The sequence below is a fragment of the Leopardus geoffroyi genome, chromosome A3 (assembly GCF_018350155.1).
Source record: "Leopardus geoffroyi isolate Oge1 chromosome A3, O.geoffroyi_Oge1_pat1.0, whole genome shotgun sequence".
Taxonomy (NCBI): Eukaryota; Metazoa; Chordata; class Mammalia; order Carnivora; family Felidae; genus Leopardus; species Leopardus geoffroyi.
The window spans coordinates 21,833,003-21,849,691 of record NC_059336.1 but is presented as its reverse complement, the minus strand read 5'-3'; the positions used below and the strand labels follow the sequence as shown (position 1 = coordinate 21,849,691).

Here is a 16,689-nt window from a genome sequence, read left to right as displayed (position 1 = left end):
TTTAACTTTTTAAATTTTTTGTTTGTTGAATTTGCTTAGGCAGGAAAAAAGAGCGAGGCTTGGCTGAATCAGAGTTTTTTACCTTTAGTATTTCCACCAATTCTGTGTTATTTGTGAAATGGTTTAAATGTATGCTGCGTGGTAACTGAAGGTGCCCTGGAACATGACCATCATTCATTTCGAGAGGCCTTTTCCTGAGTGACTGAACGATGAGGATGTTATATCTCAGTTTCCTAATTTCTGCTCACATCATTATCTGCCCTAGTCATGACCTTTGCAGATTCAGTTTGTAAAGTAGGATGCTTAAGTCCAGCTACAGTGAAAACAAATATATTATTTGTCTCGTTTCCTGATAGACTTAGCTTGATGCAGAAAACCCTTTCCTGCTGAATTTGGAACCTTGTTTACTCTGCTCCTGATACTTAAGATTTCATGTCTCACAAACGTGCCTTTTTTATGGTACTCAGAGCTCTTTGTCATTTTTCACTTAGCTTGTCGTGGGCTCCTGACTGACCTCCCTGCCTCCAAGCTCTGTCGCTCCAGTCCCTTCATCACACTGCTGCCAGAGTAAGCTTGCTAGAGTGTATCCATCCAGTGTCCTCCTCGTTTTCGACATCTCATGGCTTCTCAACATCTATGGCCTGGAGCCCAGGGGCCCGGCAGCACATCTAGGGCCTGTCACGACCTCTGCCTGCCTCCCCTTCGTCCTCTTCCAACCCAGGTCATTCACAGCTACCTCTGGTCCCCTACGTGGCTCGCTCTTACTGCCTACCGTACCTTCGCGCATGCTCTTTACGCACACTGCCCCCGGTGGCGCTGCACGCCCTTCTCTGCCTGGCAGATGCTCGTTCTTCAGACTCCGTTCAGATGTTACTGTCCATTTGACACCTTCACTGACTTCTCCCAGATAAAGTTAATTATCTCCACCTTTCACCTCCTTGGCCTTAGTTTCTATTGCTTTGGGCTTTTGAAATTACTTTTATGTAACTGTCCTTACATTGCTTAAAGACAAGGAGTGTATAATTCCTGGCAGCTAGTGTCGTGCCTGCTGCGTGAAGGCACGTGCTCAATGGTAGCCACTTTTTTTCTTTTAAACTCAGTAGTTGTGTTGAATGTCACTTGTGAGTATCTGTGGGTTGTTTTGATTAATTCTGTGACCAGGGGAATAAAGGTAGGAATATTCACAGTACGTCCTTGGTCTTTTGAGGTAGGCACCAAGTAAGATGTCCAGCTGTCTTGGTTTGCCTGGGACTGAGAGGTTTCCCAGGCTGTGGTACATTCAATGCTAGAAATGGAACAGCCTCAGGTAAGTCAGGATGGGCCAGCACCAAGGGGCTCTGTCAACAAGCTTTTTACCTCCTCTCCTTTTCTTAACTCATCAGGACCCAATTTGGGCTGGCTAGTCTGACCTAGGATAAGTGTGCCTCGTCATCTTTAGCACTTAAATAATGCGATGTCTTAATAGTGTTTCCTCTGCAAAAGACTATCAACGAGAAGTTATTTCTGATTCCTTTAAGAGAGGTTATTTCCAATTCCTTTTCTTTGGCTTTCAGGTGAGAAACTGGGTGAAGGGCTTTGGGCCCTTTTTGGTCAGGCCTTGCCTCCTCTTGCCTGACAGTGACCTTGCTCCATCTGTCCATTCTCCCCTTTTATATCTTTAGTATCCTCATCACCATTGGCTTCTTGACACCCTAAAAATATGACTGAATTGTCCATATTCTTCAAAATACAATTTTGAAAAATTTTTACCCTTGTTTTCTCCTCAAGCTGATGGACTTTCTTCTCCAGGCTTTACTAGGAGTAACCCACAGTCACCTGTCTTACTTTTTCACCTGCTTTCAAATATTTACATATATATCTGTTTTTTCCTATACTCCCCCAAATGTACCTAATCTCTCTTTCCCTCTAAAGTAACTAACACATAATAGTCTCAGAACAAACATGATTGAATTTGATCTGTTTCACTCCTAGAACCAGTTCTTTACTTGGAGGCCTTATTGTGCCATACAAGACAAGGTGGCATGGCCTTTGATATGGCCCATGTTTTCCCCTCAGATCTAAGCTAGGAATACTGTTCCTTTATGCTTCAAAAATGCCAGTCTTCTGTCTGTTCTCTGACCATGCCGGCCTATTTCCACCTTAGGGATTTTGCACCTGTTGTTCCTTCTGCCTTTAATGTTTTGCCCCTAAAATGTTCCAGACCAATTCATGTCAACACTCAGATCTCAACATAAATGTTACCCCTAAAGAGGCTTTCTGCAGTAACCTAACTCAAAATATCCTCTCCATTCATTCATTCTTTTACATTGCATTATTTCCATCACACCTAACACTATCAAGTGCCTCGGTTTTCTGTATGTCTCCTGCAGTGAGAGTGTAAGCTCCATGAGGACTGAGACTTGGTCTATCCTAGTCACATGAGAGGTATCCAATGAATGTTTGTAGATCGAATGGGGAAAAAGTTATTTGCCAACTTATACTTTTGCCTGATTTTTTCATATTAATTTAGTCTCCCTAAATAGATTTACATGTTTTTGAAAGCAGAAGCCATGTCTTAATTTTTGTTTTTCTCTTGTGTCTTCCACAGTACTGAGTAAGTGCTCAGTAAATATTGAATATTGGATTGGTTGGTTGATTTACTTGGTTGATTACCAAGATATGAAATGACTGACTTGTTCCTCTCTATCTCATAGAGTGTTAAAGAAAACACTGGAAGGTTATAGAAAATTATACTCCTTAGAGAACTATTTGCAAGAGCAGTAGACAGTGGCATAATTATTTTATGACCTTTGGACTTGAGGGGGAAAATCACTTGTATTTTTTTCTTGAAAATAATTTAACTTTTGTAATTCTCAAAGTAATGCATGTTAATTAAGAAACACGAAAAACATGGGGCGCCTGGGTGGCTCAGTCGGTTGAGCATCCGACTTTGGCTCAGGTCGTGATCTCGTGGTCCGTGAGTTCTAGCCCCGCATCAGGCTCTGTTATGACAGCTCAGAGCCTGGAGCCTGCTTTGGATTCTGTGTTTCCGTCTCTCTCTGCCCCTTCCCTGCTCATGCTCTGTCTCTCTCTGTCTCTCAAAAATGAATAAACGTTAAAAAAAAAATTTTTTTTTTAAATTAAAGAAACACGAAAAACAGGAAAGGGAATAATAAGATGCAAAAAGCATTTGACAAAACCCAACATCTTTCATGATAAAAATACCTAAACTAGGAATAGAAGGGAATTTCTCCAACCTTTGATATAGAGCAGCTACAAAAAATCCACAGCTAACATCACAGTGAATGCTAAAAGACTGGATGCTTTCCCCCTAAGATCAGCAACAAGACACCACTTCACCACTTACATTCAACATTGTACTGGAGGTTCTAGCCAGGGCAATTAGGCAAGGAAATGAAATAAAAGGCATCCAGGTGGGAAAGGAGGAAGTAAAACTCTCTGTTTACAAAGGATGTTCTCTTGTCTGTAGACAATCCTAAAGAATCCACCAAAAAATTATCAGGACTAATAAGTGAGTTCAGCAAAGTTGCAGGATAATATAAAGATTAATTTACAAAAATCAGTTGTACACTCACAATGAGCAATCCGAAAGTGAAACTGTGAAGATACTTCATTTACAATAGCATCAAGAGTATGATACCTAGGAATAAATTTAACAAGAGAAGTGCGTGCAAAATTTATACCCTGAAAACTACAAAACATTGTTGAAAGGAATTAAGGAAGAGCTAAGAAATGAAAGATTGCAGTACTCCCCCAAAAGTTATATGGATTCAGCACAATCCCTATCAAAATGCCAGCTGACGTCATTGTAGAAATTGATAAGCTGATCCTTAAATTCATATGGAGTTGGTTGCAAGGGACCGAGAATAGCCAAACAGTCTTGAGACAAGAACAATGTAGGATTCCCAATTTTAAAACTTACTACAAAACAGTGGTAATCAAGACAGTGTGTTACTGACGTAAATTAACAGAATATAATTCGGAATCCAAAAATAAAACTGTGTCTGGGGTCAGCTGATTTGCAATAAGAATGCCAAAAACCTGGAACGGGGAAAGAATAGTCTTCAACAAATGGTGCTGGCACCATTGGATGTCCACATGCAAATGAAGTTGTATCATTGCTTCACACTACATACAAAAATTAACAGAAAACGAGTCAAAGAACTAAATATCAGAACTTAAACTGTTAAACCCTTAAAAGCAAACATAGGTATAAATCCTCATGCTATCGAATCAGCTCTGACACCAAAAGTGCAGGCAACAACAACAAAAGAGGTAAGTTGGACATCCTCAAAATTGAAAACCTGTGTCCTTCAGAGGATACCATCAAGAAAGTTGAAAAGGCAGCCCCTAGAATAGAAGAAAATATTTACAAATCATATATCTGTTAAGGGACTTGTATCTCCAGAACAAAGAGCTCTTGCAACTAAATAATAAAGATAATTAAGCTAATTTTAAAATGGCCGAAGGATCTGAATAGACATTTCTCTGAAGAAGGTACACAGATTCCGAGTAAGCACATGAAAAGATGCTGACAGCATTAGTTATCAGGGAAACGCAAATTAAAACCACAATGAGGTACCATCTCTCACCCAATGAGGATGGCTGGCACCAACAAGTCAGCTGACAAGTGTTGGTGAGGATGTGGAGAAGTCAGAACATTTACACACTGCTGGTGGGAATGTCAAATGGTGTAGCCAGTGTGGAAATAAGTCTGATGGTTCCTCAGAAGGTTAAACGTAGAGTTAACCATATGCCCCAGCAACTCTGCTGCTTGGTTTACATGCACTCAAGTGTAATGAAACATATGTCCACTCAAAAACTTGTACATGACTATTTTAGCAGCGCTATTCATAATAGCCAAAAGGTATAAACACATCAAATGTTCATCAGTGGATGAACAGATAGACAAATTGTGGCATATCCATACAATGGACTATTCAGCTACAGAAAAGAATGAAATACTGACACACGCTAGAGCACAGATGAATCTTGAAAACGTGCTGAGGGAAAGAAGCCAGTTACAAAAGGCCACCTATTGTACGATACCATTTACTTGAAATGTCCAGAATAGGCAAAACCATAGAGACAGAATGTAGGTCAGTGGTTGCTAGGGTGGGATGGGGAGAGTAGGGGGGTGACAGCTAAAGAGTAGGGGATTTCTTGTCGGGATAATAAAAATGTTCTTTAATTGACTGTAGTGATAGTTGCACGTATCTGTGAATATACTAAAATTCAATGAATTGTGCATTTTAAATAGGTGAATTGTATGGTATGTGGAGTACATTTTGATAAAGCTGTTAAAAAGAAAGAAAAAGGAATAATGTGATTCATAATCCCACCACCCTGAAATAACCTCTGTTAGCATTTTGATCTATGTCTTTCTAGTCTTTTTTAATGCATATTTCTCACACAATTGAGGTAATGCCTCATATACAATTTTGAATATTACCTTTTGTGCTTATCATTCTGACCATAAGAACTCGTTCATTCTATTATAGACTTTCCTAATTATTAACAAGTGTGTAATATTCTGTGTAGATCTACCATTATGCAATAATTTTCTCATTGGTAGACATTCAAGTTGTTTTGTTTTTTTCTTTCTTTCTTTTTTCCCCCTTTATAATGGGTACTGCAGTATATCTGCCCCCCACCCCCTTTTTTTCTGAGACTAGAACATCCCCATGCCTTATGTGAAACCTCTTTTGTTCCCAGAGAAAAGAAGATCTCCCGGAGCAGTGCCCTCAAAGTGCTGGACCATGCCATGATCGGACCCGAGGGTACAGACAATTGTCATAAGTTTGTTGATATTCTTGGCTTACGGACCATCTTTCCCCTCTTTATGAAATCTCCCAGGAAGATCAAGAAAGTGGGAACCACCGAGAAGGAGCACGAAGGTAGGGTGCCCTGGAGAAGTCAGCCTACTTCAGGTGCGTTAGGATGCACCTAAGGAATGGGGGAAATGAGAGCTACTGTGAAACACTGAGACGTGCAGTTGAGGAGCGGACTCTTAGGCAGAAGAGCGCTAGCTTTTTCTTTTCGTCCTATTTTCTCTGCATGGAAACACAACCCAGAGACCCCAGATCACCCATGGCCTCTGTTGCATGGGTTTTCTGCTTCCTTAAATCCTAGTGGTTCCATTTCCTTCTGGCCTATTAATAAGTCTGGGCGTGAGGGTTTTGTTTTCTTCACTATAATTTGTAGCGAGGTGTCTCTCTGATGGAAGACCCTTTTGAAAAGAGTAATGAGGTGGCAACACATGTCACCGCCAGAGTGGTGCTTTCATGTATTTCTGTATTAAAGTATGATTCAGCCAACATCAGGAATTGCCGAAATAAACTATTTACAGCCCAGGTTCCCCTTTTTATGTTTCTCCTCCCTGATGATGCACACTCCCAGCAAAATGCTGCCATGAATTGCGATGCTGTAACCAGAGTAGTTACTGCTCGGCCAATCTCTTCCTGCTATTGTCTAGTGGCTGCTGCATCCCTCCCCCCAGTAAATAGCCGCAGTGCAATCTGGAAGGCCAGGAATTTATGAGCATTGACAGTTCTGCTGGAGACTAACAGACACTTACACTGGGGAATTTACATGGTTGGATGGTTGTTTTAAAGTGTGGGGAGGGGGCTGGGAGGGGGCAGAGGAGCTGGTGTGGGTGAGAGAGGAGCAAAACTGGAGCTGGTTGGCCAATTTAGTTGTCTTGTCGGAAGTTAACACTTGTCCTGTGGTCTGGGGGATTTTTTTGTCAGCGATTGGTAGATTTGTGGTGACTGTCTACGGGATCTTTTGTACTCCTCACCCTCCCGGCTAGAAAGCTTGCGAGTCCCTGTCTGTCCCTTCTCAAGTGGACTTTGCGCAGTCCCTTCCAACTCGGAGTGGCTAAAGGGAAGGTGACACGAGTCCCTTCAGTGGTCACTTCCAGCCGCAGCGGTGTCTTCTCTGATCACATCAGCTCTCCAGAGACAACAGAAAGTCTGGCGGGAGTGGATCTGGCAGGGCAGGGAACGGGACTAGAGATCTGAGAACCAGGAGGGAGCTTGGCTCACCTCCTGTCCGTTGTTGGCCAAACACCAGCTGTGAACACGTTAACCCCGCTGCCAGTCTGTTTTCTTTCCTCCATGGGAAGTCAGCAGAATGAGGCCCCGGGAGAGGGGGAGTGGGTTGTTCCGGAGATCTAAGAGACAAAGTTTTGCAGTCAGTCACCATTCGTCGAACACCTCCCACGTTTCTGGCACTGCTGTGTGAGGGCTCTCTTGTTTAGGCCTCACAACCCGCGTAGTAGATCTGGTTTTTTAGACAGGAACCGGCCCATGCTTCTACAGCTCACTGGCCGTGTGACTTCAGACCTTTTACTTAACTTCTCTGGACTGCATTTTCCCTTCTGGTCTATAAAATGAGGAAAGCAGACTAGTGAGCCGGAAGCTCCTCTGTCTGTGGCGTAAGATTCTGAGGCACAGGCTCTAGTTGTCAGGGCTTTGTCCTGTGATCCAGGAAGCTCCTCAGGAACTGTGCTGTGGCTGACCTGCTGGCTTCTGTGGAGACACCTGATGCTGCATCTTGAGCATGCTTGAAGAAGGGGTGGGAGAAGAGCCCTTAGCAGGCTCTTGCTCTGTGTGCATGGTACTGAGGAGAGGAAAAGCGACAGATTCAGTGAGCAGCTGTTTTCCTTCGGAAAAATGTGCCCAGTGGCGTGCCGGTGACAGTATAGTTGCTTTAGAGTACCCGCATCAGAAATTTGATAACATTATATTAGCGAGGGCAATGGCTTGGTAAGACAGCTCCTGGAAGGCATGTTTGGACTGTAATGGCTGGTGAGGATGAACTCTGCTTTCTGAATACACCAGCACCCAGAGGGAAGAAGTGAGTCCCGGGGAGAAAATGCAGGCCTGGGCCCCCTCCCGCCCCCTCCCGCCCCTGCCAGCTGCCACTGCGCTTGGCACACTGGCCCTCGAGCCTTGATGCGAGTGTGAGAACGGAGGCGGAGCAGGACAGGGGCACATCGTGCAAGGTTTCTTTGTCCTGTCCTGTCCTCCGGGCTGTTGTCCCTGTGCCGGCCCTCCCGATGCAAGTGGACCGGGTCTGTGTGGTCAGCTAGAGCACAGCAGCCTCAGACCGCCAGGAGTATTTGCGACAGGCCCAGCTCATTCTTGCCCCCGAGCTTCTACTGTCCTCTTCCCTCTGCAACTGTTTTCTCTGGCCTGCCTGCCTGGATACCTTTTAGTCACCCTTCAGGTCCTTAGTTTTGATGTCACCTTTTCTCGGGGAAGCATTTGATGAGCCCCGAGACTGGAACCGAGCCTCCTACTGCATGGAGTCTTGGTCCTAGGACTTTGCCTTCATAGCCCTAAGATTATGGAACCATTGGCCTTGTCAGCTCTGGGTGCCAGGGCTCAGCCCGGTGCTCAGCGTGTGGTGGATGCACAGTAGATGTTTACTGCCCGCATGAATGAACAACCACTTCTCTAAAGGATTGATCCCTAAGAACAAACATGGAGTTTGGGGCTCTGCTTAGAACCCGGCAAGGTGGAAGTCAGCACAGTTAACTTCAGCAGGTTGATGGTCAGTCATACACCTGGTGAGTGGTCTTTCACCCACCTTGTTTGGAAGTAAAAACAAATGGGTTGCTAGCCACGGTTTTGCTTTGTTTCATTGGTTTTGAAATTATGGCAGAAGCCCCCCTTTAGAGCCATGCATGCCCTTAAGAGCCACGTCTGAAATCAAATAAAGGAAACCTCCTTTAAAATGGAGTGAGGAGGCCAGAAGGGGGAGCTCTCACACCCCCATCAGTCCTCAGCTGAGACCCCAACAGGAAGAGACCTATCTTGCACTCCCCACAGGAAGAAGCCTGTAGGTTGTGACTACCCCAGCGGGAGGAAGAAAGATTTTCTCCTTGCCCAGCAACAGCCCAGTCAGTGAGAAGCCACTACACTTCAAAGTCCCATTTTATTCTGGTGGACTTTTGGTTTATAACAGCCCCTCAGAACCCCCTCTACCCCCATAAAACAGCATTCCTCTCCTTTGTTCTCTGGACTCGCCTATAGTTTTGCCGTAGCTTGAATGACTTGAATTGCAATTCTCTATTCCTGGGTAAACCCGTTTTTTCTGGTAAAATAACTGACAGTTTTTTTTTTAACATTAACACATGTTATGGATAGAACATCCTTATATAAGTGAGGCCACCCTATGACAAGCTTCTTTTGGTAATCCGGCAACTCCTCTAATTAAACACTACCAGCTGGGAATCCGCTGGAGGGCTGCCCTGCACTCTTCCCTTTATGGTCAAACCCCAGGGACTTGTCACCTACGAGCGTTAACTGCTGTAACTCATCCTGGTCCAGTCTTGGCACCTCTCAGCACCTCCCCAGACTCTTAGGGCAGCAGCAGAGCCTGGCGTGGTACAGATGGAGCCACTGCCTATCACCCACGTGACCTTCCTAAACTCTCTGAGCCTTCGTTGCCCCGTCTGTGAAATACTAGACCTACCACATGGGGTGGTTGTGAGGGTCAGGTGAGGTGACACACATAGACTTAGCGTAGACCCCAGGATAGCGTAGGCTTGTTATTAAGAAGTTTAAGTTCTCACCTCTACCAAACCTGTCTCCGGTCTGCCTTGGTCCACGCACCCATCCTCCTAAGAGGTCAGTGGGAAGCCAGGCTGCTGACACCTGGCTGGGGCAGGTACGGAGAGTGAGGAGGAGTGGATTTTACTGGGCAAGGGGACTCGTGATGAGCCTGTCCGGCGTCAGGATGTGCTCCATAGTGGGTGGCATAAAACCAGCTGTGTTCCCCAAGCCGACGGAAGGGGCTGAGAGAGGAGAATCTCTAGATTAAGGTGACTCTAGAGAGGAGGTAAGAAGCAAAACCACCCTTAAGCCCTAGAATTGCTGGTAATTTAGTTCCGCTTCTGTGAGTTGGGCTGGAGAAGGACAAGAATTATTGTAATTGAAATCCTTTCAGGTTTGCATAATAAAACCTTCAGAAATAGATCAGGGGAGGCACTTAGCTTGGGGGGTTGGGTTGGAAAGAAAAAATTTGCCCTTGGGTATAATAGCATGATTGGCTGCCCCCTTGGTTTTATAAGGATTAGTACGGCATGCGTAGTCTCCTTGATATTAACTGCTTCGGAGTGGGAGGGAAGAAGAAAAGAGCTGGGATCCAGAAATGGCATTTGACCTTTACTTCTTGTCTCTTTTAAAATTCTTATTAAAATAGGTCCAATTTCCCTTGTATTGCTTCATTAGGTAGGTGAGCTATTGAGTTTGTAGCAGTTCTAGTTAATTGCGCTGTTTTAACATGCTTCCCCTGGAGGCTGTTAGGAGCTCTAAGGGGGTGAGCTGCAAAGCAGTGTGTAGGTGTGTGGTGTGCGTGCTGGGCAGAGGCACACGTTCTACCTCGTCAAAAGTGACAGCGCTTGCTAACAGGTCAGTGCTTTAAAGAATACTTTTCTGTCATCTGCAAAGAATTGTAAGTGACGCTGGTGGACCCCACACATCAGGAAGTGTGTGGTGGCCTGGTGCTTCTCGGACTCCCAACTAGCGAGGAAAGGCGGACCAGGGCTCCTGCCACCTGCCGGCGCTGGAAGAGGGGAATGGCGAAACTTTTCCTCTGGTCAGAGGACAATGGAGTTTGGCCAGCGTCAGTGAAAAAGACACATTTTTAATGCCTCCATGGTAGGCCATGGCAATGACATGGCATCGTTCGAAGCCGCTTTGTATCAGGGCTCCTGCTGTGTTCAAAATTTAACAAAGACAGGAGCAAAATCCTGAGGGAGGCTGCTCTTCCCTGGTGTTCATCTCATCCTTTTCTGTGGCTTGTCCCTGTCCCTCAGGTGTTCATTTTTGCGTGGATCGGTGGTGTCTTCCCCCAGTGTGTGTGTGTGTGTGTGTGTGTGTGTGTGTCTGTGTGTCTGTGTGTCTGTGTGTCTGTGTGTGTGTCTGTGTTTTGCTGTACATACTCTCCTTGATTTCAACTACTTTCTATGGCTTTAACCTACATCTTTATGCCGTTGATCCCCAAATCTTCAACGTCTCTCCCAAGCTCTAGTCAGCCCAGCTAATTAACCAGCAGACAACTCCATCAGACAGGCCATCTCAGCTCATTCAAACCCATACTCAGTCCTTCCATTGCCCAAGGCTCTTCTCCTTTTCTTGTCCCAGTAATGGTCACGGCACCACCTTCCACCCTGCCACCAAGGCAGAGATCCATGCGCCATACTTAACTCTCATAGTCCCCACATGTAATTGATCATAAGTCCTATAAACTCTGCCTTATTCAGTTCTAGTGCCGCTGATTCTGCCCTCATCACCTCTGCTAGCTATCACTGCAGCCTTAATAAGTCTCTCTGCCTTAGACTTTCAGCCCTCCTGTCCTCTCAAAGTCTATCTTGCGTGCCACCACCCAAGTGAGAAAGACACCCTCAGTCCTCAACTGTAAATTTACAGTTTACAGAAGGGGGAAATAATCATGGGGAGCAAAGCAATTGCACATGTATTTACCAAAAAATCATCTCAGCAAGTACAAAAACATACCAAACAAGAATTACTTCATTATTAAAGGGAACAGGAGAACAGGAATGCTTAGCGAGGAAGGCACTTCTGGTGGAAGGGAGATGAGGGCATAGTCTGAAACAGAGGCACTGGGATTTCAGCCTTCCAGTTTATTATTACCTATATCTAGCATCTGTAGGAGTGTCTACACATCTGAACACGTTTGATCTTAACAGCTGCCCCACGAAGGTTGGTGTTATTTCTCATTCTGAAAATGAGGAAATTATAAGACTCAAGGAAATCATGACTTCAAGTCTTATAATGGGTAAGTGTCTAAACTAAGACAGACCTCAGCTTCTGATCACAAATCTCACACTCATTTCACGAAGTCATGCCATCGGTATTTGCTCTTCTGGATCTAGGCTAGCTTGCTCTTCTCTGGGTTGCTTTGCTGGTGAAATGAGAAACTAGATCAGAAGCCCTTGGTTCTAATCTTGGTGCTTTGCCCCAGGACAGGTCATTGTGATGGTGGGGACTCTTACTTATCCTTTCGAATGGTACAAGCAATTAGGAGCAAATGGCAAAATGACGCCATGAGATCATGTCTAGTCACTTTTAGTGCCTGTCACGGGGCTCGCTCATGGGAGGTGCTTAGTATATATTGGTTGAATGAATAAATGAATTTATTTAACACCAGTGTAGCATTAGCCATCAACAGGATTGAGGCATATACCAATAGTTCAGAGCATTGCAGAACTCAAAGGATTCTTCCCATGTTAACCAATTTATGGTTCTCCCCCAAGGCCACTCAGCCTGTGTCCCACAGTAGTGTTTAAAACATATTTGCAGGGCACCTTTGTGTCTCAGTAGGTTAAGCATATGACTCTTGATTTTGACTCAGGTCATGATCTCATGGTTCATGAGTTCGAGCCTCGTGTTGGACTCTGTGTTGACAGCATGGAGCCTGCTTGGGATCCTCTCTTCCCCTCTCTGCCCCCCCCCCCATTCTCATTCTCTCTCTCTCTCTCTCTCTCTCTCAAAATAAATAAATAAATAAACTTAAAAAAATAAAAACATATTTGCTTATTCATCTGTGAGAATAGGGTTAATGCCAACCTCCTTGGGTTAGTGTGAGAACTACCACTGTGAGATGGGCTGGCTTATGCAGGTCTGCCATAGTGCGGGTGCTTGAGAAATGTTAGCTTATTCTAGATTATTATTTTAATAAGGGCCCCGGACATCATACTGTACTAATACTTGTTACACTCGAGGTTGTAGAAGCCTAGAGGAAGACGCATTCTAGGGATTCTGGGAACACTTAAGAGAAGAGATGGTAATCACTGAATTCTACTCCCAAAACCAATATTGCACTATATGTTAGCTAAAATTTAAATTTTAAAAAAAGAGAGAGAAGCGATGGCATTTGAGTGTTCCTTGAAAGATACATAGTGTTTCTTTCTTACACCAGTAAGGGGAGTGGCAGAGGGGACAGTGGGCACTGAGGCATATATAGCTTGTTATTGTGATGTGAGTGATTAAGAATATGGGCTTTGGATTAAGACCGGACTTATGTTGGTATCTCAGTCTTGTCATTTACTAGCTGTGTTACTTCAGGAAAGCTGCTTAACCTCTCTGAGCCTGTATTTCCTCAATTGTGAAATTGGGATGATACTGGAATCTATCTCATAAGGGTGCTGTGAGAGGATTAAATGAAATAATACAGACCAAGTGCTCAGCAGTGTCTGCTTCCTTAATATTAGTGGCTGGGGTGAAGATGGGTTTCCTGCTTGTGTCCCTTTTCTTAAAGTATCTTCCTAAAGAAATGTTGTCCCTCCCCGAATCTGCCATTCGTAGAGGTAGACTGTAAGCATGTCAATCCTATGTGGAATGTAAGACAAAAACCTGCCCCAGAGAGGACATACCAGGAGCCCCATGTCCCCACGTCTCCATATCATCTGTAAACAGAGAAGTCAAAGATCCCCCCCGCCTTTTTGTGTTCCCCAAGCTTGAAAATTACAAAGGGTTGCTTATAGTGGTCAGAACAATGAGCAAGTGAAGAGCAAACGGTATTTAATTTTAAGAATAGCATTAAGTCATGTACTAACAGGCACTTTATGTTAAACAAGGATGGAAATGTCTTGCTGTTGTTTTTGTTGCTATTTGAAAACCTCATAATTGAACAGTTTCTGGATCAATTCCTTTTCTCTCCCTCCAGCTGCTTGTCTCATTCCTGACCTCAGATGACAAAATGTGGGGATGCTGAAATAAGCAATGTGTTTGGGTTCTTCTCATCAGGCTCGAGGGGATGATTTTGTGTGTTGCACATCTGGTTTGCTAACTGGTTCCAGTCATATTAAGGATTTACCCACAGGCCTTTCCCAACTAGAGCACAACATACTTGTTTGCCGGCGAGGAAGACCGTGAAACAAGATTTATTTGCCATCCAGAAACTGCTCTTTTGTGGGGAGGAAGAGGGAATATAGGCTCATGGCCAGCTCACATTTATTGGGCATCTACTGATAGACTCAGGGCTTTACACGTGTACATACTTTATGAATTAGGCATTTTAATCTTCTTTTTAGAGATGAGTCTTAGAGTTTAATTACCAAATGCCTTTAGTAAGTAAATGACAAAAGCAGAATTTGAGCCCAAGTCTTCTTCCAAAGCTCCTTCCCAGCCCACACCAAGGTGGCTCCAGTGGTCTTCTGGTTGACATCCAGAGGCAGCACAGAGCAGGGGAGGGAGGATTGTCTTTGGAGGCAAAAAGACCTGGCTTCAAATCCCAGCTCCACCCCCAAACTAGCAGGTAGCCCTGAGCAAGTTATCCTCTTTGGATTTTGAGTTCCTCTTCAATCAACAAGCCTGATAAAACCTTTCTCAGAGAATGGTGTGAAGAATGATGACCATGAGCATCCTACCTAGCCTGGCATGTGACAGTTTCATAAATGATAATATAGCTACTGCATAGTCGCCTTTCAAAAACAGTCGTCTCTGCCTCTTGCAGTTTTCATGTTTACATGTAGGATGCCAATTAGTTAGCTTTTGTGGGTGAAGCCCAGTTGTGGATAGGGACTACATGTGTGGACAGGCTGGGTCATAAAAAGAGCTACCAAAGAGGTAGGACAGCCACTGTTTATCACAATGGCCTATTAACCTGGACCCTCAGTTAGAATCCTGATTATGCTAGCCCTGGTAAAATACACCACCTCTCGAATGAGGTACCGGACCCTTCTATTTCCGTTTGGCTCACATGTAGAGGGTCTGTTTCTATGGATAAGAGCCCTAAAGGTAGGTCAGTGAGGCTTCGTTCATTCTTTTGTTAACAAACCACTAGCCCTGGCTTTGTGCCAGACTTGGTGCTGTGGAGGGAAAGTGAACAAGCTCCCAGCTCAGCCAGGGGGGAGACCTAGAAACCTATATTTATATGACAGGGTAAAAGGTGAGGCAAGCGTGAGGCACCGTGGGAGCAGGGAGCAGGGGCTTCCCATCTGTCCTGGGTGGTGAGGGAGCGAGTGGAGATTAGAAACCGCTCCGCCTCAGATACGTGGCTCTTGAGCCAACCTTGGGTAGGAGCTAGCCAGGTGAAGGAATGTCAAGTGAGAAAAGTAGCGTGTATAAAATAAAAGTTGGAAGGGACAGATTGCAGAGAGCCTTAAACCTAGCTGCCGAGAAGAATCATCTGGAACCTTGTTTAAGATGTAATCTCCTGGGGGCACCTTCTCAGACTTTCGGGTTCCACCGGTCTGCATAATGTCGGCAGAGCTGTATTTTTATCAGCCTTCCCAGGAGTACCCTCCCAAGAGCAGTCTGGCACCAGCCCTCGGTGAGAAGCACCTAGAACCGGAGATTAGGTGGTTAAGCGGAAGCCAGACCGTGAAGCATCCTTCAGAGCTGTTGGGAGGCCTGACTTAGCTAATCTCTGTACAAGGCTCAGGACAGTAGCTGGCACACGGTAATGAGCATTCATTGATGTTGGTAGGTATTGTTGTTCTCATTTTATTCTGTTATACTAAGAAACAGACTCTCCCAAAGTTTTACAGCTCATAGATATGGTAGTAATTTGAGTTATTTTGACTATCTCAGCTAATTTGGCACAAATTCAGTTTTGCTATTGAGGGCCTGAGTGGAGAGGATGAAGGAGAAGCATTTAATCACTCCTGGTTTTCTTTTTTGGTTTGCATTTTGCCAGGTAGAAACTTGGTTTTTTAGTTGGCAGTATTAGCTGAATTCTTATTTTGGATATAGAATTCTCCACCAGTACATTTATTATTTTGTCAATATAACTCTGTTAGTTTTCATTTATAATCTTGATTAAATTTCATAGAAATAGTTGAGTATGCAGTGCATCTCCTTTATAGAAGTAAGACAAATACCAGGAATGTAGAAGCAACAGTGGGGACAGAGCCAAACCTTTTTAGGCTATTTCTCCGGCATTTTTAGGTGGTCCCAAAATGAGGAAGTAACTTAGGGTCCAGGCAGCAACTGTGGGCCCTGGTTTATTAAAATTCAACATATCATCTTTATTGGATGTGCTTCTTAATGTTATCATTTGGGGGCAAGTCTTGTTTTGAGTACTCTGGAAGGTTTTTGTATTCATTATCTCATTTTACCTTGTGCTCACAATAACCCTATGAAACGTGTGTTATTAGCCACATTTTACAGGTGGGAACACTGAGGCTTACAGAAGTTGTCTTGAAGAATCTCAAAGCTAGTACATGGCCTTTACTAGGATTTTTCTGTGGCTTCTGAAAATTGAATCATGAGTAAGCAGTGCTCTGCTCCTTCTTTCAAACATGAATCAGGGCTGCTCACCTGTAGTAGCAGGCCTCACTTAAACTGCTTGCTGTCTTTTCCTGTTCCGTTTCTATAAGTCCTCAGTAGTCCTGCCCCCAGTACTGCATAAATAACCTCTGTCTCTTGGTCCCCAACGTTTTGCCCTGCCACACTTTACTCCCCTCTTCCTGGCTTCTAACTTTGAGTGTTGTCTCCATAACGATAGCCTCCTGTCTCCTCATGGCCTCTCAGACCTGAAGCTCAGCACGGCTTAAGCCTTCAGTTTCTGTTCCTCAGCATTCCCGACTGCTTACCTTGAAGTTGCCTGCCTTTAGACACTTGACTCAGCTCCAGTCTATTTGCTCCTCCTGTTGGGCCCCTTTTGAGAATGAGACATAAATCTGTAGTTTTTGACCCCCTCTGATCAGTA

General features: G+C 44.4%; 1 protein-coding gene across 1 annotated transcript in view; it reads left to right on the top strand.

The window, feature by feature from the left end:
- Window positions 1–16,689, top strand: part of CTNNBL1 (catenin beta like 1) — a 162,407-nt gene that overhangs the window by 93,529 nt on the left and 52,189 nt on the right. The window contains exon 11 of the mRNA XM_045444640.1: window positions 5,716–5,897. Coding sequence (XP_045300596.1) covers window positions 5,716–5,897 — 182 coding nt within the window. The remainder of the gene's footprint in view (window positions 1–5,715; window positions 5,898–16,689) is intronic.